This window comes from Cervus elaphus, chromosome 12 (assembly GCF_910594005.1).
Source record: "Cervus elaphus chromosome 12, mCerEla1.1, whole genome shotgun sequence".
Classification (NCBI taxonomy): domain Eukaryota; kingdom Metazoa; phylum Chordata; class Mammalia; order Artiodactyla; family Cervidae; genus Cervus; species Cervus elaphus.
The window spans coordinates 87,583,422-87,610,694 of NC_057826.1; the positions used below are offsets into that span (position 1 = coordinate 87,583,422).

General features: G+C 39.9%; 1 protein-coding gene and 1 non-coding gene across 8 annotated transcripts in view; both read left to right on the forward strand.

Moving 5' to 3' along the window:
- The first annotated feature begins 3,947 nt into the window (after positions 1-3,947).
- Positions 3,948-4,054, forward strand: LOC122705945. Its single transcript, XR_006344215.1, has one exon. It is a non-coding gene; the product is annotated as a U6 spliceosomal RNA (small nuclear RNA).
- Positions 4,055-7,912: 3,858 nt separating this feature from the next.
- DPP8 (dipeptidyl peptidase 8) overlaps positions 7,913-27,273 on the forward strand; it is a 55,684-nt gene continuing 36,323 nt past the window's right edge. Inside the window, exons 1-6 of one of the 7 annotated variants that reach the window (XM_043919889.1) lie at positions 7,913-8,872; positions 9,862-9,998; positions 12,180-12,449; positions 18,787-18,899; positions 24,671-24,844; positions 27,051-27,219. In XM_043919889.1, the coding sequence (XP_043775824.1) occupies positions 9,962-9,998; positions 12,180-12,449; positions 18,787-18,899; positions 24,671-24,844; positions 27,051-27,219 (763 nt within the window). In that variant the 5' untranslated portion in view covers positions 7,913-8,872; positions 9,862-9,961. Of the gene's footprint in view, positions 9,999-12,179; positions 12,450-18,786; positions 18,900-24,670; positions 24,845-27,050; positions 27,220-27,273 lie in introns of all 7 variants that reach the window. The other 6 variants (XM_043919890.1, XM_043919888.1, XM_043919891.1 and 3 more) reach the window with 6 other exon arrangements.

The following is a 27,273-nucleotide window of genomic DNA, read 5'->3' on the forward strand; positions in this document are numbered from 1 at the left end:
TCTAGTTGCTCTATTTCCTTGGTATTTTCAGTCTTTTAAATTTTAGTCATCCTGATAGTGATAGTGAAAGTCACTCAGTCATGTCCGACTCTTTTCGAACCCATGGACTATACAGTCCATGGAATTCTCCAGGTCAGAATACTGGAGTAAGTAGCCGTTCCCTTCTTCAGCGGATCTTCCCGACCCAGGAATCGAATCAAAGGCAGGCGGGTTCTTTACCAGCTGAGCTACCAGCAAAGCCCTGGTCATCCAGGAGGCTGTATAATAAAAATAATTTTAGTCCAGCATATCTGAACCCTGAGATTTATCAACTGACCTCTATCCAAGGTGAATTGAATTAAAGGCTCTTGGTAAGCAAGGAGACTGAATGTTGACATTTTGCCTCAGATGCTCTATGAGAAAAGTCCGGTGGAAGGGGATTTACCCAGACTGGTTCCCCCACCAGTAAGCCACTGGATGACTTCTCTAGGCCTGAGCTTCCATATCCATCAAATGAGAGCGTTAGAGTCAGTGCCCTCCAATGGTCTTCTCAGCTAGTCCTAGAGTTTCCTGTGAGGACCGCTGTTGTGGGCCCCTCTCTCCATGGGAAATACAGTAAAAAAAAAACAAAAAAAGTAGAAATGGGGAAGGGAAAGAGTAGCAGCCAGGTGTAAAAGATAGCAGAGGGGGTAAAAAGGCAGAGCAGGAGTAGCCCTGCCAAGCTGAATTAGGAAGGCCGAGGGTTTTATGATAATGCCAGGCAAATGCAAATGCAAATGAAGCATGGTCTGTGCTCTACTTTCCAGGCGAGCCTCCCCAGCCGCCTTTGGCCCAGGGTCACCCCTCCCTCCTCTGGCCACCAGAAGCATTTGCTGAGGGCTTTCTGCGGCTGAAGCACACGGTGGTAGTGGTGTCGTTGCTCAGTCGTGTCCGACTCTCGTGACTCCATGGACTGCAGCCTGCCAGGCGCCTCTGTCCATGGGATTCTCAAGGCAGAATACTGGAGTGGCTTGCCTTTTCCTTCTCCTGGGGATGGAGCATATTCTCAGTACATAAATCTGTACTCCTGCCTTTGGCAAGTCATCACACACATTCTCCTTGTCCAGCGTTTTACAGAAGCTTTTGATATCTATAAGATACTTTGGAAAATGAACTATTGAATTTGGCTGTGCTGTGCCTCACCCAGGATCACCCAACCAGATATCCTTAACCGAAATCAGGTTACTCTATGTAGATGGCACAAAGTTGAGAGGGGAGAGACTGAGTGATCAGCCCAGGCATCTCCTGGGCAACCTGTGCACCCAGTTCATATCCCTGTAACCTCTTAACTATGCCAAGAAGAGGGTGGTGAGCATTGCAGCCAATCATTGCTATAAAAACCTTCCCCTCAACCTGTCAATCCCCAGTTCAGATGACTGGGCAGAGATGCCTCTTTCCTTGAGTGTGGGGAGTGGCCTTTGCACCCTGTCAGTTTGACCTACCTGGTAAGTCTTGGCTTTCTGGGCTGCTCATATGGTTGCTAGGAAGACAGTTGGTGTGCTACCATTTATGGAAAAATAATGGGGTGGAGAGAGGAATACTGCATTTACATGTAAGCATTTGTTTATGGGCAAACCTAGGCAAACTCCAAGAGATGGTGAGGGACAGGGAGGCCTGGCATGCTGCAGTCCATGGGGGTTGGAAAGAGACCGAGACAACTTGTGACTGAACAACAATAAATGTGTGTATTGGGTTGGCCAAAAAGTTCATTCGGGCTTTTCTGTAAGCTGTCACAGAAGAATTTTTGGCCAAGTCAATATCATAAAATGGGCTTCCCAGGTGACCCAGTGGTAAAGAATCCGCCTGCAATGCAAGAGACACGAGATCAATCCCTGGGTCAGGAAGATCCCCTGTCGGAGAAAATGGCAACCCGCCCCAGTATCCTTGCCAGGGAAATCTCGTGGATAGGGGAACCTGGTGGGCTACAGTCCATGGGGTCTCAAAAAAGAGTCTGATACATACACACATTAAAATATTACATAGAAAGTATATGCAAGAATCTAATAACCTCAGTTTCTTGTGGGGAGGGAAACAGTGACTGAAAGACCAGCAGAGGAGAATATTTTTACTATATACCCTTTTATTCAAAAAATTAAACATGAAAATAAAATTAACTGAAAAGGCTCCTTTTTGTTATGGCAGCTTGGTTTGCACTATGCCTCCAAAAGGTACAAAATATAGAGGAAGTGGAAAAACAATCTCTAACCCATCGGATACAATGTAGTCAACTGCTATTACATGCTTGTGATCTATTTCCTCAACTAGGTCAGGGGTCCCCAGTCTTTTTGGTACCAGGGATGGATTTCATGGAAGACAGTTTTTCTACAGACAGGGCAGATGGTTGGGGGATGATTCAATCGCGTTACATTTATTGTGCACTTTATTTCTAATCTAATGCTTTTGATCTGACAGGAGGTACCAGTCCATGGTCCAGAGGCTGGGGACCTCTGAACTAGGTTGCAAACCTCCCTGCAACACAGATTGTCTCCTTTTGGTATCCTGTAGCATCTAGTACAATGTTTTAGAAAGTAAATGCTTAAAATGTGCATGTTGATGATAATGCCCGGTGCTAGAAAAGTTTTAGTGAAATTGGCACACTCATGCTGAGTGTAGCTAAGGGCAATGTGAATTCATGGCATCATTTTGAAAGGCAATTTTGCAAGAGGTAGCAAGAAAAATGGAGATGTTTATGCTGGTTGGCTTTTTAATTACCCTTTGGAGATTTTATTCTAAGACAATAATTTCAAGGAAGAAAGATATATATATATGAAGATGTTTTCAGTGTTACATAGAAAAACATTGGGACTTAAGAATGACCAAATGAATTGTGGTATGACAATTCAGTAGAAAAACTATACAGCCGTAAAATAATAAGAAACTAGCAGTATTGAAAACGTTTATGATAAAAGATAAAAAAATTTTGATTACAACTTTATATAGTGGTAAGATACTAGGGAGTAACTTGTGTTTTTGTTTTCTTCCTTTTTAACCCTTGATCCTTCCCAATAGAGGGAGCTAGCATGAAGCAACCATTGCTTTCTGGGAGTTGTAACTTTGGGGTTAGAAAACAAAGACATCAGATTCTTCTCTTTCAACATCAGTTGAACATTCAAGACAGAAAATATTTGGAGTAATATGCAGACTAAATAAAAATTTTCAGGGCACTCTTTCTGCCACCTCCTGATGTCTATGTCAGAAGCTTTCTCTATCTCCTTTTATACTTTAATAAAACTTTATTAAAAAATTTCCAAGTATAAGAGGGAGGAGAATGTTTACAGATGAGAGAAATAAAAAGAGAGGCCTGATATCCGTCTGTTAGTAAGGAGAGGATCCAGGATGGGAACCCAGGACTGCCTGACTCCAGAAATCCGGGCTCTGACCCATGAGTACCTGAGCAAAAGTACCACTGCCTGAAGATCATGGACTGGTAGATGCAGAAGGACTGGGAGACAGGTTGGTCTCTGAGAGGCCCAGTGTGAAAAGGGGTCAGGTTTTCTAGAACATGAGGTCAGAACTGCAGGTGTTCTCAGTCATGTCCAACTCTTTGTGACCTCCTGGACTGCAGCCTCCCAGGTTTCTCTGTCCATGGAATTTTCCAGGCAAGAATACTGGAGTGGGTGGCTATTTTAGGGGTTCTTCCTGACCCAGGGAAGAACCTACCTCAGGGGAAATAGTTTATTACCTACTTCAGGGTTCTTCCAGGAATCGAACCCTTGTCTCCTGCTTTGCTGGCAGATTATTCCCACTGAGCCACCTGGGAAGCCCAGACTTATGTATGAGGAATTGATTACCTCAAATAGACATGGATTTCAAGATGCAGTCCAGAGACTTCCCTAGTGGCCCAGGGGTTAAGAATCTACTTTCCAGTGCAGGGGACACAAGTTCTATCCCTGTTCTGGGAATAAGATCCTATAAAAGAGGCAAGAGGGGTGCTCGCTTCGGCAGCACATATACTAAAATTGGAATGATACAGAGAAAATTAGCATGGCCCCTGCGCAAGGATGACACGCAAATTCGTGAAGCGTTCCATATTTTTAAGTTTATGGCCTAAATTTGTTAAATAAAACACACAAACTCAAAAAAAAAAAAAAAGAGGCAAGAGGGGCTACTGAACCCCTGTGCTTCTGAACCACAACTAGAAAGAAGGCCACAGGCCACAAGGGGGAAAAAAAAAAGATCCTCCAGGCTGCCGCTAATACCTAACCAACTGATATCTGATGTAGCTAAATTTAAATTTAAAAAAAAATTTTTTTAAGTCACAGCCAGGGTTCCCTGGGAAGGGTTCTCACTTGGCCTTACCACTCTAGCTTTGACTCACACTTACCTGCCTGCTGTCCATTATGTCAGAATATGATTGTTTTATGATGCTTTTTGATTTGTTTTGATCAGCAAGGGTGGATTTGTATCAGCCCCACCATGCTATTTATTCAGACCCTGTGTGCTAGATAACTTGCCTTTTCCTGAGGCGTTTCTAGAGTGTGGCCTACTATGATATAGTTAAGTAGGCTTTGTCAAGCACACACACACAGGTTTGGCAAGGCCCAGACCTGACTGATTCAGCCAGTAAATATACAAGGAGCTAGTTTAGGGACTTCCCTGGCAGTCCAATGGTTAAGAATCCACCCTTCCAAGGCAGGGGTATGTGAGTTCAATTCCTGGCCGGGAAACTAAGATCCCACATGCCATGTGGCATGGTCAAAAAAAAAAAAAAAAAGGGCAAGGAGCCAGTTTAGCCTCAGACGGTTTATTACTTCATATACCACAAAGGGAAGAATGCATCAAGGTGCCAGCTGCCAGGGATCCTTATCCCACATATGAAAAAGTACACTCCTGAAACAAAAGGGGTCAGGTGACCGCAATGTAGGTTCTGGGATAACTGCCTGCTGAGGAGCCAGTTCTAGGCTGCAGCTAAGAGGTTTTTATATTCTCAGCTCTATTCTGGGGGGCTGGGGGGGATAGGGCAGAAAGTCTACAGGGGGGACAAGGTCTTCAGAGGCTTCTGGTCCTCTCCAGTTTCAGAAAAGTCACAAAGCATCCTGCTACAACTCAGGTAAGTATCGGTTTGACCCTTTTACCTGGGAGGGAGGCCTTTGTGGTTACATACAAGGTGGCCAGGGTTCACGAAGATGTTTGCCCACAACTTTCTCAGGGTTAGCGGCTTTTTAAGCCTGCCACGTGTATGTATGCTTAGTCACTCAGTCATGTCCAACTCTTTGCAACCCTTTGGACTGTATCCCACCAGGCTTCTCTGTCCATGGAATTTTCCAGGCAAGAATACTGGAATGGGTTGCTATTTCTTGCTCCAAGGGTCTTCCTGACCCAGGGACTGAACCCTTGTCTCCTGTGTCTCCTGCATTGCAGGCAGATTCTTTACCCACTGAGCCACGAGGGGAGCCTTAACCCTGCCACAGAAAGAGAAAATAAGACTGAAAACAAGAAATCTGAATTCAAATCTAGTTCAGTCCATCATTAGCCATATGACTTCAGAAAATCTTTTACCTCTCTGGAGTGCGTTTGTTTGTTTTGAGGGGGTTGGTGTTTTTCTTTTCTCTGAGCTTTACTGTTAATTTCTTTTCTTTTCTTTTTTTTTACTTTATATTGATATAGTTGATTAACAATGCTGCGTTACTTTCAGGTCTATAGCAAAGTTATACACATACATGTTTCTATCCCTTTTCAAGTCATTTTCCCATATAGCTTATTAAAGAGTATTAAGCAGGGTTCCCTGTGCTACACAGTAGGTCCTTGTTGGTTATCTATTGGAGCTTGTTTTTTTTTTTAATCAATGAAATTATATAGTTTTTGTTTGCTTTTGAGGAGATCTTTGTCCTCTTATTTGAAGGTAAACTGCACAAAGTCCAGGATTTTGCCTACTTTACTCACTATTACAGCCTCAGTGCTTGGAACAGTGGCAGGCACGTGGCGGGGATTCAGTAAACATTTTTGTTATTGTTCAGTCGCTCAGTCATGTCTGACTCTTTGCGACCCCATGGACTGCAGGCAGCTTCCCTGTCCTTCACGATCTTCTGGAGTTTGCTCAAACTCATGTCCACTGAGTTAATGATGCCATCCAACCATCTCATCCTCTGTTGCCCCCTTCTTGTCCTGACCTCAGTCTTCCCCAGCATCAGGGTCTTTTCCATTGAGTAGGCTCTTCACAGCAGGTGGCCAAAGGACTGGAGCTTCAGCATCAGTCCTTCCAGTGAATATTCAGGGTTGATTTCCTTTAGGATTGACTGGTTTGATCTCTTTGCTGTCCAAGGAACTCTCTAGAGTCTTCCCCAGGACCACAGTTCAAAAGCATCAATTCTTTGGCGCTCAGTCTTCTCTATGGTCCAATTCTCACATCCCATGACTACCGCAAAAACCATAGCTTTGGCTATATGGACCTTTGTTGGCAAAGTGATGTCTCTGCTTTTAAATACGCTGTCTAGGTTCATCATGGCTTTTCTTCCAAGGAGCAAGCATCTTTTAATTTCATGGCTGTCCGAAGTGATTTTGGAGCCCAAAAATATAAAGTCTCTCACTGTTTGCATTTTTCCCCCATCTATCTACCATGAAGTGATGGGACTGGATGCCATGATATCTTAGTTATATGAATGTTTAGTTTAAAGTCAGCTTTTTCACTAATGAAATGAAGATGTTTTGTTTATCTTGTTAGCATGTGCATTCAAAGTCCTTTCAGGTGTTTTGTGTTTGTTTTAATTTTTTTGCACAAAATTCATAGAGGAGTCCAGTGAAAAAATGGCTATACTTTTAGGGGAACAACTGAAAAAAAAACTCTGAGTGAACTCACATTTAAGTTCAGGGAGAATAATTATACTGAGGAGTAGAACATGGCACCCAAATGGATCTTTTATTAGGGCTATTACAATAAACCCTCATGACACCTCTGACAAATGGTTCCTTGCAATAATAGAAAATAGGGAAGTCCCAACTTGTCCACTGTTGCATTCTACACCTAGCACTTTCCCAGTCATCTCCCAAGGCTCCCTTTTCCTCTTTCAGCCAATGTGTAGTGCAGAATAGAAAATAAATTACCTGCCAAGAGACCTGCCTCTGGTTCTGCTAAGAGCAAGATCACTCACTTCCCTGCCCTAAGCCCCAGTTTCTTCATCTTTATGTATCTGCATGACACACATGGTTTTCCTTAATTGTAATAAGTGATGGTAGTATATCACTTTCACAGATTAAGAAACCATGGCTCAAAGAGACTAACCCGCTGAAGGTCATTAATTAGTACCAGAGCCAAGCTGTCTGACTCCAAGTTCAGATTTCTTTGTGTGTCGGTTGCTCAGTCGAGTGTCCGACTCTTTGCGATGCCATGGACTGTAGCCCACGGGGCTCCTGTGTCCATGGAATTCTCCAGGCAAGAATACCGGAGTGGGTTGCCATTTCCTTCTCCAGGGGAATCTTTCCAACCCAGGGATCGAACCCAGGTCTCTCACATTGCAGGCGGATTCTCTACCATCCGAGCCACCAGGGACGTCTTTTCAGGTTTCTCTGCACCATACAATGAGACACCTAGAAATCCCCAGGCGGAGGTCCCTTCCGTCTCCATGCCTTCTCCATGAAGGGGCAGGGATTTTTGCCTGACTTGGTCCCTGTTCTAATCTCAGCGTCTACAATTCCGCCTGGCACATAAGAGGCACTCAATATGTATTTGTCGAAAGCAAAAAAAAAAAAAAAAGATGAGACGTGCCACAATTCTTCCTGTAATTTCCTGCAAGTTACTGCCGCTTTCTGGATTTGCTCTGTCCCCCACTCTCGCCGTTTCTTTCCCGCCCCTCGTTCGCTCCTCTGGCCACTAGACGGCACTGTCGGAAGCGAACCCCGTCTAACAGAGAGCGGCGCCCTTCTTGGCCCCGTTGCGCCTTCCCCGGTCGGAGGGCAGCACGCAAGAAACCGGAAGTGCCGGAGCCGCCGCCGCCGCCGTCTTTAAGTGCAGTGTTCACCCCTTCGGTTACTGCGGGCGCCGTCGCCAAGGAAGCCGCTGCAGCCGGGTCTGGAGTGGAGGCGGCGCGGCATGAAGCGGCGCAGGCCCGCTCCTTAGCGCGCGTCAGGACGGTCCGGGCGGGGCCGGGGAGGGGGGAAGGTGCAGTATCCGCCCTCTCTCCTTCCCCTTCGCCCGCGAGGCCTGCGCCCCTGCCCACTCGGGCCTCTCCGCCTCTCGGAGGAGCTGCCCGGCGCATTCTCCCGGTTAGCTCGCTCTGCGGTTTACCCGGCGCGCCGCCCTGCGCGGGCCACAGCCGGTGGTAGAGCCCCAGTTGCCGGAACAGGAAGCCGAGGCGCTCAGATTCCGAGTCAGCCAACGTTCAGTGGGCGCCCCCTGAGCGCTGGGTGCTGGCCGCCGGACTTCCACGTCCGTTATCTTAATTGAGCCTTGCTGGGGTTGGGAGCCGGGTGTTGTCCAGGCTTACAGATGAGAAGCGGAAGTCCTCAGAGGCAAAGGGATTTGCCTAAAGTCCGACTGTGGCAGACCGGATTCGGACTGAGATTTTCTGGTTTCCTAGCTGGTGTTCTTTCTACTGCCCCATTTCTAGGTCGATTCCCTTCCTCCTTGTTCACTGGCCCCTTCTCATTCTATTTCACCCACCAGGGCAGGATAAGTTCTTTTCTTTCCTATTTCAAACCTGTCCGCTCACACATTTTTCTTCTTAAGTCTTGGCACCTTCCCAAGTCCCTTTAATATTCTCTGCTACACTTCTGCTCTTCTTCATTCTAGCTCTCAAGGTCTTTGCCCACTTTGTGATAATAAACCTCTCAACTAGCTGTGGATCCTGGCGAGTGAAATAACTGGGCTTCAGTGAGGCTTGGGGTGTTTTAAGTGGACAAACTGGCGCCTGGATTAAAAGTTAAGGAATGATATTTGAGTGGGCCCAGATTAAAGAGTCCTGTTTTCTAACCTGACATGCTCTTCTCTGAATGAGAGTCTTAGTGCATGAGAAGGTGTCTTGACCTCTTGGTCCTGTTGTTGGCAGCGTTAGCCGAACTTCACTTTTTCCCCTCCCATTTGTCAGTGACCCACAAGTCTCTCCATCACCGGTCAGGGCTATGAAAGCCTCTGATTAAAACCTATAACCAAATAACGGGTGTAATCACAGACTCTGCTGTTTTTCTTTTACTAAGCCAGAATTTCGACAAACTTACCACATCCCTTTTTCAGAGAAGTTACCTAATTCAGTTATCAATATTTTCGGAGTATACATGGAAAGGAAAGAAGCGAAAATGGAGTGCACTGAAAATGGATAGTACATTCTTTATCTTGTGAAAATCTTGATGTTAACAGCATGTTCTCTTTCCACAGAAGTATCCTATTGTTGTATTAATAGTTCTTACTGGTTATTATACTGAATCTGTTCTGGCTCCAATCTGCTAAATATGAATTCTGTAAAATAATACAAATTGATTATTATGTAAAAGACAGAAAAACAGGACCAGGCACAGAGAAATAAATTTTATTATCCATTATCTATCATTTTTAAGAATTTGTAATAGCCACTGAGTAATCTCACATCTGTATGCCTTTTATACTTTTTTTTGTTTTATACTTTTAAAAGAATTTCTATAATTTACCTTTTAATATGTATCCAGATGTCAGGATTAAACTACTGTGTAGATAGTCTTTGGAGTAAATTCAGCTGTACATTTCTAAAGTAAAATCATTTTATAATTTTCAGAAAATGCAGATACAAAATAATCCAGGCATTGTATATTATGTCAAAAAGAATATCAGTTCTAAGTACTATTTGAGACTTTAGGTTTAGTATTTTGGGGGCACATATGATCCATTTTGATAACGATCAACAGGCTTATATCTTATTTCATTATCCTGGTGAGCAGGATTGGATGGTGAGAAAAGGAAAGACTCCTGTGAGAAGAGAACAGGATGAGCAGAGGGATCTATGCTTGAAGTTGAGTCACTTGAAAAAGATCTCTTTGAATGTGGAAGAGATCTGAACAGATGAAAATACAATCAGGTAGGCACCAGGGAAGGGCCTCAAGTGAAGAGGTAGGTGGGGCAGTGAAATAAATGCACAGTACTGAGAATGTGTACTGACCTATTTTCTAATTGTTGAAATTAGAAAACTCTGGTCACATATTTTGAGAATGTATACATAAGGTGTTATGGAAATATGGAAATTAGTTACACATTTGTATATATTACTAAAATCATGTAATCAGGTCTATGCAAGGAAATGCAGAATATACAGTCACCATAAAATGCAGAGGAGTAGTGTCCTTTGAACTGTAGAATGTGTGTGTATGTGAGAGAGAGAGGAGAAAGAAACAGTGAGTGTGGGCTTCTAGTACAATTTAGGAATATCTGATAGTTACACTTAAGTGCAAGGTAATGTAAGTTTTACGTACAAGAGATGTCAGTAGCTCAAGAAGCTGGGCGGTGAGCTTGGGAAGTCTGCTGAGCTTCCCTGTTCGATCCCCATGCTCTATTGTTTAAAGCAGTGATTTGGAGAGGAAGTTCCAAATTTAACACAAGGAGTGGACAAGAATGAGGCCGGTTTGTATATCTCCTTGTTTAACCTGTCCCTCACACTCTTAGGAATCAAACTAGATCCATTTATATATTTGATAGAAAACAGACCTCCACCAGCTTTTAGATGGGCAAACAGCCACTACTGTCATATACTGCTACTTAACATCAGTGTGCTGAGTACCAGCTGAGCTGAATGACTTTTTATTGAGCTGTGTGGATTTTAATCATTAGAGGTAAATGCCCAGTTGTAATAATGTTCCAAGTTGTATACCTATAAAACTCTCAAAATAGGTTTTCTGACTGCGGTTGCTACTGTTATATTGAAAATGGCAGTGTAATTCACTGTAACTTGAAAAAAGACACAGTATCCTAGCCATCCAGTTCTGTTCATGTCACCACCCACCATACCTGATGGAGTAATTCACAGCCTACACCTGCTAGTCTTTTTCTCTGTGGTTGGTCGTTTTTTTACCATGAACTCCTGTTAACCTGTGAAATTAAACCTTAAAAAAGATGTTAAATTTACAGCTGTGTATTGACTTTTGTTGTAGAAGTGGTTAATAATTATGTGAATTGGTTACACAAATGCAGTGTAGTTTATCTCCCAGGTCCTCATGTTTTTGACATTTATTAGTTCAAAAAGAGCAGGTTGCCCCAAATTTTTATGTTGCTTCTTTCTGGTAGTGTTATAAATAATGCATGTCAGAATATCTTAACAGTGGCTTATAATAACACTTCTAGTTATTTTCTCTGATACTTTGCACCTGTTACATCTAAATATTGAACTGGATAGAGAAGAAAATCTTCTGGATTTGTAAAATGAAAGAAACATCATTAGTAGATGAAATGTTAATATTGTTTTGGGGTTGAACTGGTAAATTGGGTTCAGACTTTTGTCAAAATATTGATAGTACAAACATTAAATGTTTTCTGCATAAATTACAACTAAAGCCACTTTCTTCTCTTATTTAACCATGAGAGTAAAAGTTGTGTAATCTGTAATAAGAGTATAAAGTTACACAAGGGATGGTAAAATAATGCTATCTAGGCAAGAGCAAAAGACAAGAAAAACATACCAATCAGTTAGGTCTTTTGGTGTTTGGAGTTCCCATTTAAAAGGAAACTTGGGTAAATGCTCCAGGAAGATAATACAAGTACATTTTTTGCAACAATTTTATTAGTGTTCTAATTGATTGTGATTATTTCTGTTAGCTGAAGAAGTCCACAATTTATCAAATGTATTACTTTTTTAAAGTGCAAAAACACTTCACTCCCTTGGCACATTTAGCTTCACTATTGACATGCTCTTTGAAGGAACATGGCAGCCAATTTGCATATGGCCTGTTTCCTTCCAGTGTGGGAAAGAAGAAGGAATTTTGGCAAGAGATACCTAGGGAGAGCCTTTTATAAAAGTTCCCAAAGAGATTTATAGTCACTGTGAAATAGACATGACCTCAATTTTTTTTTAAATCTCAGTTTCAAACTGAACACAGAGAAGGGGGAGCTATTGCTTTTCTTACTAAGTTTCATTGCAACTGTACTGAAAAGCATTTTTTCCCTCTTTTTGGGGTGGTAGGGGGACCCTAATCAGGCTGTCATTCTGATTAACTAGTAAGAGAGGACAGACCTGTGAACTTCATGTGGCTTATTTATTTATTTATTTTAGGAAAATGCAACATGGCAGCAGCGATGGAAACAGAACAGCTGGGTGTTGAGATCTTTGAAACCGCAGAGTGTGAGGAGAATATTGAATCACAGGATCGGCCTAAATTGGAGCCATTTTATGTCGAGCGATATTCCTGGAGTCAGCTTAAAAAGCTGCTTGCTGATACCAGAAAATATCATGGCTACATGATGGCTAAGGCACCACATGATTTTATGTTTGTGAAGAGGAATGACCCAGATGGGCCTCATTCAGACAGGATCTATTACCTTGGTGAGTATGAAGTCATAGTTTCTGAAAAGAAATGCTTTCTTAATTGAAAATTAGAGGCTAGATGCAACTGGCACTCAAATTTTGACGAATAAATAAGTGAATCAGTGATGGTTCCACTAAAGAGAAAAAAACAATTTGAAGAACTTCAGTTTTGGTACTGTTTTAATTTTTTGTCCCATTAATTTTGTTTTTATTTGCTGATAACAAATCATCTGTTGATCATGATCTTACTTTCAAAGTAAAGATGCCAGATATTACTTCTTCCTAAAGCTAATTTAAAATGACTTTCCTTCAGAATGGTCAGATTCTTTAGGAATGGTGGAAGAGGAACACAAATAATAAAACCAGTAGTTTGTTCCCACTCTCAACAGCTGCTGCTTTCATTTTTTAAAGTCAAGGCTGGTCTTGGTCTCTTCTTTCTGAGCCCATTCAGTCCAGATTTAAGATCTGTCGACATTAAGTATATTATATCACTGATTGACTTTTTTTGTTTCTTTTTTGTTTATACACCTTAAATGCTTTACTAAGATGTTGTGGTAAAAGGAATAGGTAGTAAAGACAGCACCAAGCTTGCTTAGGCACAGCTGATAGCCCAGCTGCTAAAGAATCTGCCTGCAGTGCAGGAGACCCTGGTTCGATTCTTGGGTTGGAAACATCCCCCTGGAGAAGGGGTAGGCTACCCACTCCAGTATTCTTGCCTGGAGAATCCCCAAGGACAGAGGAGCCTGGTAGGCTGCAGTCCGTGGGGTTGCAAAGAATCGGACACAACTGAGCGACTCAGCACAGCACAGCACTGAGAGAGATGACTGATCTTCACACACACAGACCAGGCAGTGGGTGAGGAGGCCACCTCGGCGTCACACACAGAGACCCAGGCAGTGGGTGAGGAGGCCACCTCGGCGTCACACACAAAGACGCAGGCAGTGGGTGAGGAGGCCACCTTGGCGTCACACACAGAGACGCAGGCAGTGGGTGAGGAGGCCACCTTGGCGTCACACACAGAGACCCAGGCAGTGGGTGAGGAGGCCACCTTGGCGTCACACACAGAGACCCAGGCAGTGGGTGAGGAGGCCACCTTGGCGTCACACACAGAGACCCAGGCAGTGGGTGAGGAGGCCACCTTGGCGTCACACACAGAGACCCAGGCAGTGGGTGAGGAGGCCACCTTGGCGTCAGAAGCCCAGGCTCTGGTATCAGCTCCATGGCTGACTTACTGACCTTGTGGGTCTCAGTTTCCTCATCTGTCAGACAAGGATTAATATCGATCTCATAGGATTGTCTTAAGTGTTGAGTTGACCAAAAAGTTTGTTCGGGTTTTTGTATGCTCATATGGAAAAACATGAATGAACTTTTTGGCCAACCCCAGTTTAAACAAATGTTAATAAACACAATACTGTTCTTGTACAACCAAAACAAATTTTACTACGGCTAGTCTGAAGAAGAAAACTAAAAAGGAAAAGAAAAGAAAATTTTTTGTTATGCAATCTCCCAAGCAGTTGTCTGCACTACAGTGTTATTTTTTAGGATTAGAAATAACAGTTGTAAAAAATACATTAAAAAAAAAAGAATAGTTGTAAATTACAGTATGCTACCTGGTATTCACCAACTGGTAATTATTATTTGTACTATTATTAGCTTAAGTCCCAAGAGCCCTTTGATTCGTTCATTGTCAATCATTGAATACATTTATTGAGAGATGGTGCTGAAATATTTAGGTAAGTCATAAGAGTGAAAGTGAAAGTCTTTCAGTCATGCCTGCTGTTTGTGATCCCACGGGCTATAGCCCAAGAATACTGGTGTGGGTAGCCATTCCTTTTTCCAGGGGATTTTCCCAACCCAGGGATCAAACCCACGTCTCCTGCATTGCAGGCAGATTCTTTACCATCTGAGACACAAGGGAAGCCCAAGTCATCTGAGTAGGAAATACATATATATCTTTCTCAAGAAACTTATGCTATGGCTTTATTGGAAGCAGAAAATCAGACTTTCCTTTGATTGGAGAAGCAGTATAAGAAAAGCTCATCCATAATTGCTAAATCAGGCAATTTGGTTGGAAGAGAGTTTGGGCAAAATTAGAGGAGAAGGCCTTATATTTTGTATAGTATTTAAAAATTTTAGCCATACTGACTGTAATTCTTAACAGTAAACAAATGTCTCACAAAACTTTTTATGAATTACCATTAAAAGTGCTTACCAAAAGGGATTTCACCCCTAGTACAGTAGTTGAAATGGGATCCCAAGCCCATAAATTTTGGAGTTCCTTCATGTAGTCCTGCTATGCTATTTCATTTTCCTAAGCCACAGCCTGAGGGAATGGATGTCTGGTTGGTGTTGGTTGGTAGAGTGAGAAAGAAAAGAATGTCAGCGATGAGAACTCTGAAGGAACAGAGGCCCCCGAGTAAACCCCCACAGCTGAGAGTTGGGTGGGAAAGGAAGGGCTGAGGTGAGTCTGAGGGCACTGACCTCCTGATGTGCCTTTGTTTACTAAGTTTTTAAAAATAGGTCTCCTGCCCTCCTCCAAAACCGTTTTTTTTTTTTTTTTAAAGAGATATTCTCTGCATGAGTCCACATTAGTAATTACAGATTTTTTTTAAAAGCAATTTCAGAGTATTCCATTATATAATTGTGCCATATTTTACTTTGAAAGTGAAAGAAAGTGAAAGTGAAGTCGCTCAGTTGTGTCCAACTCTTTGTGACCCCATGGACTGTAGCCCACCAGGCTCCTCTGTCCATGGGATTCTCCAGGCAAGAATACTGGAGTGGGTTGCCATTTCCTTCTCCAGGGAATCTTCCCGACCCAGGGATAGAACCCAGGTCTCCCTCATTGCAGGCAGGCGCTTTAACCTCTGAGTCACCAGGGAAGCCCGACTCAGGCCCCTAATAATGGACATTTAGGTCTTTCTATTGGTATTACAAAAAATGAGGGAGCAAATATCACTGTAGATCATTTTGAACATGTGTGAATTTACTTACTAGGAGTAATTGCAAAGAGTGGAATTACTAGGACAAAAGGTGTACAGGTTCTGAATTCTTATTGATATTGCCAAATTACCCCTCCATGGAGGTTGTAGAGTTTACATCCCTGTCAGCATTGTCTCAGAGTATGTATTTCTCTACCTGTACCAATAGTGAGTGAGCAGACTTTTATCTTTCCCAATCTAATTGGTGAACAGCAATCCCTCACTGTAACTTTTTTAATTTCTTATTTTTTTAATCGAAGTATAATTGACATATTAGTTTCATGTGTACAACATAATGATTCAATATTTGTATACATTGTGAAATGACCATTACAGTAAGTCGAATTAACATCTGTCACATACAGTTAATAAAAAAAATTTTTTCCTTGTGATAAGAACTATTACGACTTATTCTCTTAGCAACTTTCAAATATGCAATATGGTATTATTAATTATAGGCATCATGCTGTACATTATACCTCCATGTTTCATTGTAGTTTTATTCATATTTCTCCTATGAGTGAAGTTGAGCATCCTTTCACATATTTAAAAGGCATTTGTGGTTTTTTCCTGTAACTGATCTGTTTGTAATCACTGTCTATTTTTTATTGGGTTGTGGGTACTTTTCTTGTCAACTTAAAGCATTTTTTGGTACAGTGAGGGAATTAATCCATTGTGATATTTTTCCCTGAAGTTGAATGTTTTTTACCTTTGGTGCCTTTTGCCCTTTTGTAGAGATTTGTGGGGTTTTTTTTTTTTTTGGTAGTTAAATTTTTACTTTTTATGTAGCTTTGTATCCCATCTAGACATCTAGAAAGGCTATCTCAACTCCAGATTGTATTTTTTTAAATCTTTATGTACTTTGGACTTTGTTTTGCTCCATTGATCCGTCTGTCAAATCAAGTGCCAATACTGTGCTACTTTTACTATTATCACTATAACTTTAGATGTTTTACTGTTTGATAGTAAACAAACAGTACTTTTCATTACTCCTTTTCATATTTGTCCTGATTATTTTTGTTTGCTTGTTTTTCTGTGAGAACTTTAAATTAGCTTAAAGCTCCTTTCTCTCAATCCTACTTAAACTGTGTTAGGATTGCATTGTATTTATGGATGAAGTTAGGAAAATGGACAGTCTTTAAAAATCTATTTATTTTTGGCTGTGCTGGGTCATGATTTCTGGGCTTCCTCTAGTTGCAGTGAGCGGGGGTTATTCCTCTTTGCTGTTGTGCTCAGGCTTCTCATTGCAGTGACTTCTCTTATGCGGAGCACAGACTAGTGCTCCTGGCGTCAGTAGCTGCCGAGCGTGGGCTCCGGGGTGCGATGCACGTGTTCAGTTGCCCTGTGATATGTGGAATCTTCCTGGACCACGGATCGAAACCGTGTCCTCTGCACTGGCAGGCTGATTCTTAACCACTGGAGCACCAGAGAAGTCCTCTTTAAAATAATGAGCTTTTCAAGAAAGTTGTATGCCATTTTATTTGCTCAAGTGTTTTATATCTACCTGAATATTAATTTTTTCCATATAAGTTTGTTTAAAAAAAAATTAATATACTTCAGACACCAGTAAGTACTGTTGTGTCAACAAGGAAGAAACAATGGGAAAAGGTCATTCTGTGTTACACAGAACTGGAGTGTGTGTACTTTAGAAGTTTTGTTGGTCTCGGTTGAATCCTGGAAGACATGAAACAGTAGCAGTTTCAAGAGGGGAATGTGAAGGGATTGTGGGCAGTGACTCTCACTGAGGATAGATGCTGCTGCTGCTGCTACTAAGTCGCTTCAGTCGTGTCCGACTCTGTGCGACCCCGTAGACGACAGCCCACTAGGCTTCCCCGTCCCTGGGATTCTCCAGGCAAGAACACTGGAGTGGGTTGCCATTTCCTTCTCCAATGCAGAAAGTGAAAAGTGAAAAGTGAAAGTGAAGTCGCTCAGTCGTGTCCAACTCTTAGCGACCCCAGGTACAGCAGTGGGTTGCCATTGCCTTCTCCGGAGGATAGATGAGAACCAGCTTTATCCTAGTTGCATACTGAAAGCTGTTAGAAGGGAAAGGCTTAAGGAGGATATGATCATATTTTGTAAGATTATGAATAGTACGAATAGGTGGCTACTGTCTTAAGAAATATGTAACAAAGTAACTCTGGAATGTGCAAAGTAGATTTAAGGCAAAACTAAGTGCTGGGTTGGGAAGATCCCCTGGAGAAGGAAGTGGCAACCCACTCCAGTATTTTTGCCTGGAGAGTCCCATGGTCAGAGGAGCCTAGCAGGCTACAGTCCATGGGGTCACAAAAGAGTCAGCCACAACTGAGCGACTAACATTCCCACAAATGCTGAAATAAGTATCAGCTGATAACTAACTTTTTACTCCAAAAGGCAAGACAGACTAAGAAAGGTTTAAGTAAAATTTAGGATAATAAAGGGATACAGGAAGCTGTGGATCTTTGGGGACTCATTCCCAGTCCTTGCAAGGGTTAGCATGGAAGTTAGCATGTCCTTCCACAGACTACCTTCTCTGCTAGTATCAGAAACACAAGGCTGAAGATTTATTCCTCTAGAGAGAGTTTTTGTTCTTCCTGTGTTATTTACTTTCTCTTTCACTCTCCCCTAGCTTTTTTTTGAAAGTGATACCTTTCTGGTAGAGTAGAAGGACTTTATTTTACTATGAGTTTTCTTTGGTTCACCTCTTCATAACCATGTTGCATTTCTGTTACTTCTCTCTGTTATGTAATTTATTCCACACTGCTGTGGTCTTCCTGTTCAGTTAGCGTATGATTTCACAGGATGGACCCGTCTTCTGCTCAGTGTAGACCTGTTTCTTTCACAGTTCCTGAATAAAGGATAGAGACTTTTAGCAGATCAGATATCAGATTCTGTGTTGTTTTACTGTGAATGTCCTTTCATTTGAAACTTATTAGTGATTATAGTGATAGAATATTTATAATGAAGAAAAACTCAAGTTCAGTTAGACCTATGTATATCTCTAAATGAATACTGTAAATGATTCAGAAAAAGAAGCTTAATCATTTGAAGTTGTCACAAAGCACCCCCATTTGAAATCTAGTAAAGTCTGTTGCCAATTTGTAAGACACTAACAATTAAAAAAAACTAAAAATGACACTTACCCTTACAACATCTTATACACTTTTTATGTTTGCTTTGAGAAGGACTAAAATTTGAATATTTTCTGGGAGCCTGGGTTTTATTGAAGAAAATTGCCATGGCGTATGGCATGCGCGTCTCTGCCTTGTTAATATGCATTATAGGTCCCACACAGTACAGCACCCTGCAGTAGGTAAGAGGCATGTGTACTTACTGCTGTGATTGTAGGAAACAGATCGCCAGTTTTTAAAGTAACAAAATATGATTGTCTTCTTTTATAGCTATGTCTGGTGAGAACAGAGAAAATACACTGTTTTATTCTGAAATTCCCAAAACCATCAACAGAGCAGCAGTCTTAATGCTCTCTTGGAAGCCTCTTTTGGATCTTTTTCAGGTAGGATTAAGTGTTGTTATTATTATGATTTTGTGTATGTTTTTAGTATTGCATTTATTTAGGGGCAGAAATTCAATTGGGATCTTATATTTGAAGTAGATATGAATCAAAAGGAATTATGATATATGTTAAAGTAATAATAAAAAATAATTTTAGAAGACCAATAAGCCATAATATAAAAAAAAGAATTAAAACATTTTTATGTTTTTCCATGTATGACCCTGAAATTTCATTTAATTCTCAATATCTGAGACTAGGGATATTAGATGTTATCAATATAATTCAGGTTTTCTTTTTGGCTACCCAGTGTGATGCAGCATGTAGGACCTTAGTTCCCCCACCGCGGATCAAACCCACGCCCCCTGCATTGGAAGCACGGACTCTTTAACTGCTAGGCCACCAGGAAAGTTCCCAGATTTTTTTTTTTTAACTACCTTCTCCCTGTTTAACCACCTTTCCCTTCTGTAAGCTTGCTAGTTACATGGTTCTCACATTTCGGGAGAGAATTGTTCACATAAAAGAAGTAATATATATTTCCTGAAAGCGTTTGTTTAAATCTTTAAATTGAATTTGTAGTTCTAATATTTAGTAACAGTACTAACATAAAGATTAAATAAAGGTAATAAGTCCAGTTTTTGTTTCTGAATAGCATGATTCAATTTAGGGAAAATAAAAGGTTAAGTTTTTTTCCTTCAATATTTTGTCCTTACACAAAATGTAAATGGTTGAAAATATCATAAGAACAAGATCATAGTTTGGGTACAATTGTTTGCCTTTTAGGTTCTCACTTAATATTTTTACATTGAATATTATTGAATGGCATATTTGGGCTAAATGAAGCAAAATGTGATATTTCTCTTAGGAATTAAAAAAAAATAGCTTCCATGACAGCTAACCATTTTGACTATAACTGTTTATCAGGGATCTTGTTTTTCACATTGGTTTGTGACTTTTCTTTAAACAGAAACATTTCTTACTCTAAGAACAGTGTGTTGAACTAAAATAATGGTAGTTTTCATATGGAATAGGTTGTAAATTAGTGAGTCAGAGGTTTTTGTGGTTTTTTTTTTTGAGGTCTATTATGGGAAATTTCAAACCATACAAAAGTAGAATCCTATGTGAACTAGTTTTAACTATGATCACATCTTGGCCATCAGCGTTTCATTACAACTTACCAATCCCCACCCCACTTTTCAGATTATTTTGAAAGAGTTCCCAAATATATCATTTCACTCCTAAATAGATCACGTCTCTAAAGAATAAATATTCTTTTTAGACATTACCACAGTATCATCATATCTTAAAAAAATCATTGATCATTTCTTCATATAAAATGTTCAAATTTTCTTGATTTTTAGATAAATGTTCTCTTTTTTTTTACACTTGATTTGTTAAATAGGGTTGAAATAAGTTTCATATGTTACATTTGATTGTTAGGTTTCTTAAGTTTCTCTTACTTTTAATCCTCTGATTTTCTTTCTGTCCTTTTCTCCCCATTGCGGTTTATCTATTGAAGAAAGAGGATCTGTTCTGCTGATTGTATTCCTATGGTGTTATTTGATACATTCTTCAGTTTCCTGTATTTTCTGTAGATAGAAATAGGTAGTCAGATCTAGAAGCTTGATTAGACACAGGTTTGCTTCCCCTCCCCGCCCAGGAATAGTTTACAGATCAAAAAAGTTGAAAGCAAGGTCTTGAACAAATAATTCTACACCGTGTCCATAGCAGCATTATTCATAATAGCCAAAGTGTCCATGGACAGATGAATGAATAAACAAAATCTGGCATATATATGTGATAGAATATTATTCAACTTTAAAAAGGAAAGAAATTATGACATGCTACAACATCGAGGAACCATGAAGACATTATGTTAAGTGAAATAAGCTAATCAGGAAAGGACAAACGCTGTTTGACTCCACTTATATGGGATGCCTGAAGTAGTCAAATAGACTACCAGAATGGTAGTTGCCAGGGACTGAGGGAAAGAAAAGTGAGGAGGTGCTGTTTAATAAGTTTAATGGATATAGAGTTTCAGTTTTGCAAAATGGTGAAGTTCTGGAGATGGGTTGCACAACAATGTGAATATAATTAACAGTACTGACCAGTACACTTAAAAAACTTGTTAAGGTGGTAAATTATATGTTATATGTATTTACATGTATATATATATATTTGTACAACAATTAAAAAAGTAAAGAATACTTCATCGATAATGTTGTATGCCCCCATCAAAAGTCATATAGAGCTTTAGTTTCTTGTGATGATAGCATTGTTTGATCATTACCTAGATCTATTATAAAACAGTGATTTTTATCATTCCTTCTTCATTAACTGAGAGATTTCTAGAAAGAGAAAAGTGCTATTCAACAATTACTCAGTTATCCTGAGGAGGAGTTCACAATAGAAAGGCAGGATGTTTCTTTCCTTTATTTCCCATTTTTCAAACACAGTCTTCTATGTGTGATAAATTAGGAATTTTGGAGGGTATTTTGTTTTCATTTTTGTATCTTATAAAGTTACAGTGTAAGCCTGTTTGGTATCTTTTGATCCATTGACAGTTGTTGTTCTTATTGTACAAATTATCTTATTTTTGACTGTTAGAATCCCCATCAACTTGACTTATCAAATCGTTTTGACACGATCCTGGTAGTTGGTAGTTCTCTTACTTGGTGGTATGGCGATGTTTCATGATCATCTTTCACCTTGCTTTTCCCATGCTTGGAATCAGCCGTATCTGTCTGCTTCCTTTAGAGAAAAGTGGTATTAAGAGACTTTGATCTGGGTACTAGAGACTGAGGGACAAGCCGTATACATAAGCTTTATTTGTTTTTACATCTCTGTTGTGTTGTACAGACAAATCATATTCAACCAGTTCCCTCTTGATGGACATTTTAGTTATTTTCAATCTCTGTATTATAAATAGTACTGCAGTAAAATGGCTTGGGCATACAACTTTTTACATTTTGCCAGTGTATCTTTAAACTAGATTCCTAGAGCTGAAATCTTTGGACCAAATGGTACATGGTTTTGTAATTTTGCTAGGCATCACATTTCCTTCCATAGGACTTGTGCCATTATGAATTTCCATCAGCAAGGAATAATTGTATCTGTTTTCCCATAGATTCTCCAACACAGTTTGTAGTCAGACATTTGGATTTTTTGCAAATCTGATAGAAATACTATCCCAATTGTAGTTTAATTTGCTATTCTTTTGTATGCAGAATTGATCATCTTTTTATCTATAAACCATTTTTATGTAACGTGGTTCTTTTTTCATTTTTAGAAGCCTTTTATTTCCTGGAGATATTAACCCTTTGTGATATAGTTTCAGATGTTTTCATGAAGTTGTAATTTGTGTTTTTACTTTCTTTATGGTGTGTATGTGTGTGTGTGCGTGCATGTGCTCACACACCACATGAAAGATTTTTGTATGATAAAATGTATCCTTTTAATATTGCTTCCAGAATTTGTCTTCTGTCATAGGACAGTTTTTCTACACTCAGGTTATAAAAGAATTTACCCATGTTTTCATCTAGTGCTTTATATGGTTTCACTTTTTAAAGGTTTATTGAGGTATAATTGCCATATAAAAATTGCAAGTATTCAAGTGTATGGTTTACTAGATTTGGCTATGCATTTATACTTTTATTTATTTTTTTCATTAAAAATGATTTTTTAAAGCAATTTTAGGCTTACCATAAAGTTGAGAGGAAAATACAAAGATTTCAATCCATATGATTATTTTATTACATTTTTATTAGAGTGTAGTTGGCTTACAGTGTTATCTTAGTTTCAGGTATACAGCAGAGTGAATCAGTTATACATTTACACATGCATGCTTTTGTAGCTTATTGTCTCATATAGGCCATTACAGAATATTGAGTGAGTTTCCTGTGGTATAGAGTAGGTCCTTATCAGTTATCTACTTTATACATGATAGTCTGTGTATGTCAGTCCCAATCTCCCAATTTATCCCTCCTCCCACTTACTTGGTATCTATATTTATTTTTAGATTCCACATATAAGCAGTATATATGATATTTGTCTTCGACTTCACTCAATGTGGCAGTCTCTGGGTCCATTCATATTGCTGCAAATGGCATTATTTCATCCTTTTTTGTGGCTGAGTGATATTCGGTTGTACATATGTACCATATCTTTTTTGTTTATTCTTCTGTTGATGGACATTTAGGTTGCTTCCATGTCCTGGCTACTGTAAATAGTGCTGCAATGCATGTTGGGGTGCATGTATCTTTTTAAATTATGTGTTTTTCCAGATATATAAACTTGACTACTTTTAAAGTATTAGTCCTTGAGACGTCCCTGATGGTCCAGTGATTGGGACTCCATGCTTCCACTGTGGGAGACCAAAGTTTGATTGGGAAACTCAAATCCTGCAAGCTGTGGCATGGCTAAATAAAATAAAATAAAGTAATTACTCCTTGATCGCAGAAACCATGTCTGTTTCCCTTATTTATCCCTTTATTTATCATAAAGAGCTCTTAGGGAAGATGTGGATATAAATTCTTTAAACTAGCACTTATTAAATTTGTTTTCTTTATATTTCTTCTTATACATATGAAATTATATATATATATATATCTCAAATAATACTTTTAGTTTGGGAAGGCCCCCTCATCATCATCAGTCATTAATTACAAATATTCTTTGAGGGAGATTTTAACTGTTGCTTTAGGTGGTAAAACAAAATAAGACAGATTCTGCTCTCAAGGTTTTTTTAATTCATTTACTGAAAGACAGTGAAAAACAAAACTATAGCCAAATGAGTAAAAGAGATAGTAACTCTTATATAAATATCAGGAAGCTTTCCTGGCCAGAGTTAAGTTAGGGCTGAGGTTTTGGGATAGCAGTAAAACTCACATGGATAGAAAGAAAAATGGCCTCTCGGTGTGAAGGCAAATGGAACAAAGGCCAGGAGCCAAAACACCACATACTGGGTTTCACATCAGTGATGCGATGGGCCTGACCTGAGGTTTTATTAGAGTAGTGTTAGTGGAGAAGGCAATGCACCCCACTCCAGTACTCTTGCCTGGAAAATCCCATGGGCGGAGGAGCCTGGTAGGCTGCAGTCCATGGGGTCGCGAAGAGTCAGACACGACTGAGCGACTTCACTTTCACTTTTCATTTTCATGCATTGGAGAAGGAAATGGCAGCCCACTCCAGTGTTCCTGCCTGGAGAATCCCAGGGACAGCGGAGCCTGGTGGGCTGCCGTCTGAGGGGTCACACAGAGTCAGACACGACTGAAGCGACTTAGCAGCAGCAGCAGCGAATGTAGTGGAAAGGTGCTGATGTTTGAGAACTTTGCTCTGTCCCAGTCACTGTGCTCATAAACATTTTCCATGCTTTTATCTAAGGTAATCTTCACAGTGCTGAAGTAGGTAGTTTATTACTGCTCTGAAAGCAAAGAAAACTAGTTTTGAAGAAATTAAACTACTTCAGAGTCTCGTCTTAAACGCACGCGGAGCTGCTGCGTTATGTTTAAGTTGCAGGAGATCTTGGGTGCCAAGTCAGAGGGATGGAGCTTAACTCTTGCTCTCTAATGTACGCAGTGTTCATCTAGGGACCTTTTACCAAATTTTTCAGCAGACTTCCCGAAATTAATCTGTTTAAAGCTGTAACAAATTTTGGGCCACTCAAAATGTAAATTCAGTAATACTGTAGATGCTAGAATTTCAGTGCTATTAATAAAAGCAAAAAGCCCGCTTTCAGAAAACCGGAATAGGAGACCTCTCTCTTTCTGCATTAGGCAACACTGGACTATGGAATGTATTCTCGAGAAGAAGAACTATTACGGGAAAGAAAACGCATTGGAACAGTTGGAATTGCTTCTTATGATTATCACCAAGGAAGTGGAACATTTCTATTTCAAGCTGGTAGTGGAATTTACCATGTAAAAGATGGAGGGCCACAAGGATTTACTGTAAGTTGATTTTACTACTTGATAAACTGTTAGGTGTCTTAAAATTATTTGTGTCCAAATCAGAAAGATAGTTAAACTAAAAAGTTCTGCTTACCAGTTATTTACCACTAACTTAGTAGTAAAGAAAATAGGAAATATGGGTATTAATTTCCAAGTTTTAGCTAATAATTTTTCAGTGACATTAGTTATATAATTTTTAAAATACTGAAAACACTTGTTATGTAGGAAGAGTTAGTAAAGGGAATCCGTGTGCCATTTTTTCTGTAATTGCTAAGTTGGATTTTCAAAGATGATGGTATCACAAGACAATCCCTTTTTGGTTCTTCTAAAAGCTTAATTCATCCCAATAAATAGTTTTATTTATTTTTTTATTTATTTTTTTAATTTTTTGTGTAATAAAGTTTTATTAAAGTATAAAGGAGATAGAGAAAGCTTCTGACATAGGCATCAGAAGGGGGCAAAAGAGGACCCCTTTGCTAGTGTTAGCAATGGAGTTATATACTCTCCAATGAATCCAAAGAATGTCTGGAGGTTGCAAAGACCTCACCAGACCCACTCCCATAATTTACATTTTAAGATAACAGAGTTGGCTAGAAGGTTTAATCCAAAGATTGTCCTCAGGCAGGATACATCCTTGTAAAGACCAGACCTACTCCCATAATTTACATTTTAAGATAACAGAATTAGCCAGAGGGTTTAATCCAAAGACTGTCCTCAGGCAGGATACATTATTGTTATATAATCCTAAGGAATGTAGAGGAAAAAAAGTAAAAAAGTTTGTCCTTTCTTCCTCCTTGAATATCCCAGACCTCTCTCTCCTTGGGGACCCCTAGACTTCTTATCAGCCTGCCTAGGAAATGACTCTCTCATTCCCCCCTTTTCTTTTAGGAGAATTATGTTGCCTAGGGAAAAGGGGCGTTCTCATTCCATAACTGCTTCCGAGCTGACAAGGGGCGTTGTCCCTAAATTGGTGAGGCAACATATTCTCCTAATCCTCATAGTGAGGATGTCTGATCCAGGGGCTCCAAGTAATAGTTGGAGGAGGCTGTGGCACTCATAGGAGCTCGGACAACTATCTGTAAATAAAAAGCTTTTAGACGGTTAGAAAACCCCATTATACAGTTACAGATGTAAGGCAAAATAGTCATTAAACCAAGTTAAAATCAAAATGAAAAGTCACATTATGTCCATAGTTACATCAGTCCATCTTAAGGTTGTTAGATGTCATCAGTTTAAGAAGAGGCATCACATGCGATTGTTGAAGGTATTTGCAGACTTGGAGAAAGTCCTTTCCTTGAAGTGGAGATGTCCACCATGGGACGCCTTCCACTGATGAAGAGGGGAGTGCTCCGCAGACCCAGCAGTTAGACCGATTGTGGAATGCACCATAGGAGTGAGCCCAGGACAGGAAGGCGTTGTCTTGAGGATCAAACGGCAGACTCAGGATTTCTGGAGTCAGCAGAAGTAGGCTCACATAGATTATCAGGCCCATCTTGTCCTGAAGGATCCCGGACGAGCCCCCAAGGTGAAAGGTTGTTACTGAACGATGAGATGCGGGATTCTTGGCCTCCGGAGGAGATGAATTCAATCCGGGGCCAGAGACCAGGCTGGATCGCTCAGAGCTTTTGTGTAATAAAGTTTTATTAAAGTATAAAGGAGATAGAGAAAGCTTCTGACACAGGCATCAGAAGGGGGCAAAAGAGTACCCCCTAAATAGTTTTAAATTTTGATTTTATTCCTGGCAGTTTTTCATTTGATATTAGAACTATTCTTCTGATAGAATTGTGATGCTTCTAGCTTTCATTACAATTTTATGAACAAATTATTTTATACTGATAAAATTAAATGGAAACATTTAATAAGTGAAATAGGCATATAAGTTTAATAAAAGTATACAACAAATGATAATTACTCTATTTAACAGGTCTGGTCAACAAAATTTATGAGGTGCTGTTATATTGTCTTTATTTCCGTTCCTGTTATGCTTAGCTTATTAATTCATAGGAAAAAAATGATTCATTTCTTATAAGTTAAGGCATATAAGTTAAGTACAGTTTTCTGGAGAGGAGTTATCCTAGTTGATATTATACTTTGGGATTATTATTCATTTTATAGGAAAGGTGCTGGTAAACACCCAGTATTATATGTATGTAAATACATACGTGTAACCCTGATACTTGCCTTTAAATGTTGTTTACTTTTCTAGCAACAACCCTTACGGCCCAATTTAGTGGAGACTAGTTGTCCCAACATTCGGATGGATCCAAAACTATGCCCAGCTGATCCGGACTGGATCGCTTTTATACACAGCAGTGATATTTGGATATCAAACATTGTGACGAGAGAAGAAAGGAGGCTCACTTACGTGCACAACGGTAATTCAGGTTCTTCAAATCAGTTTTCCTGAAAAGTGTTTTTAAAATTTAATT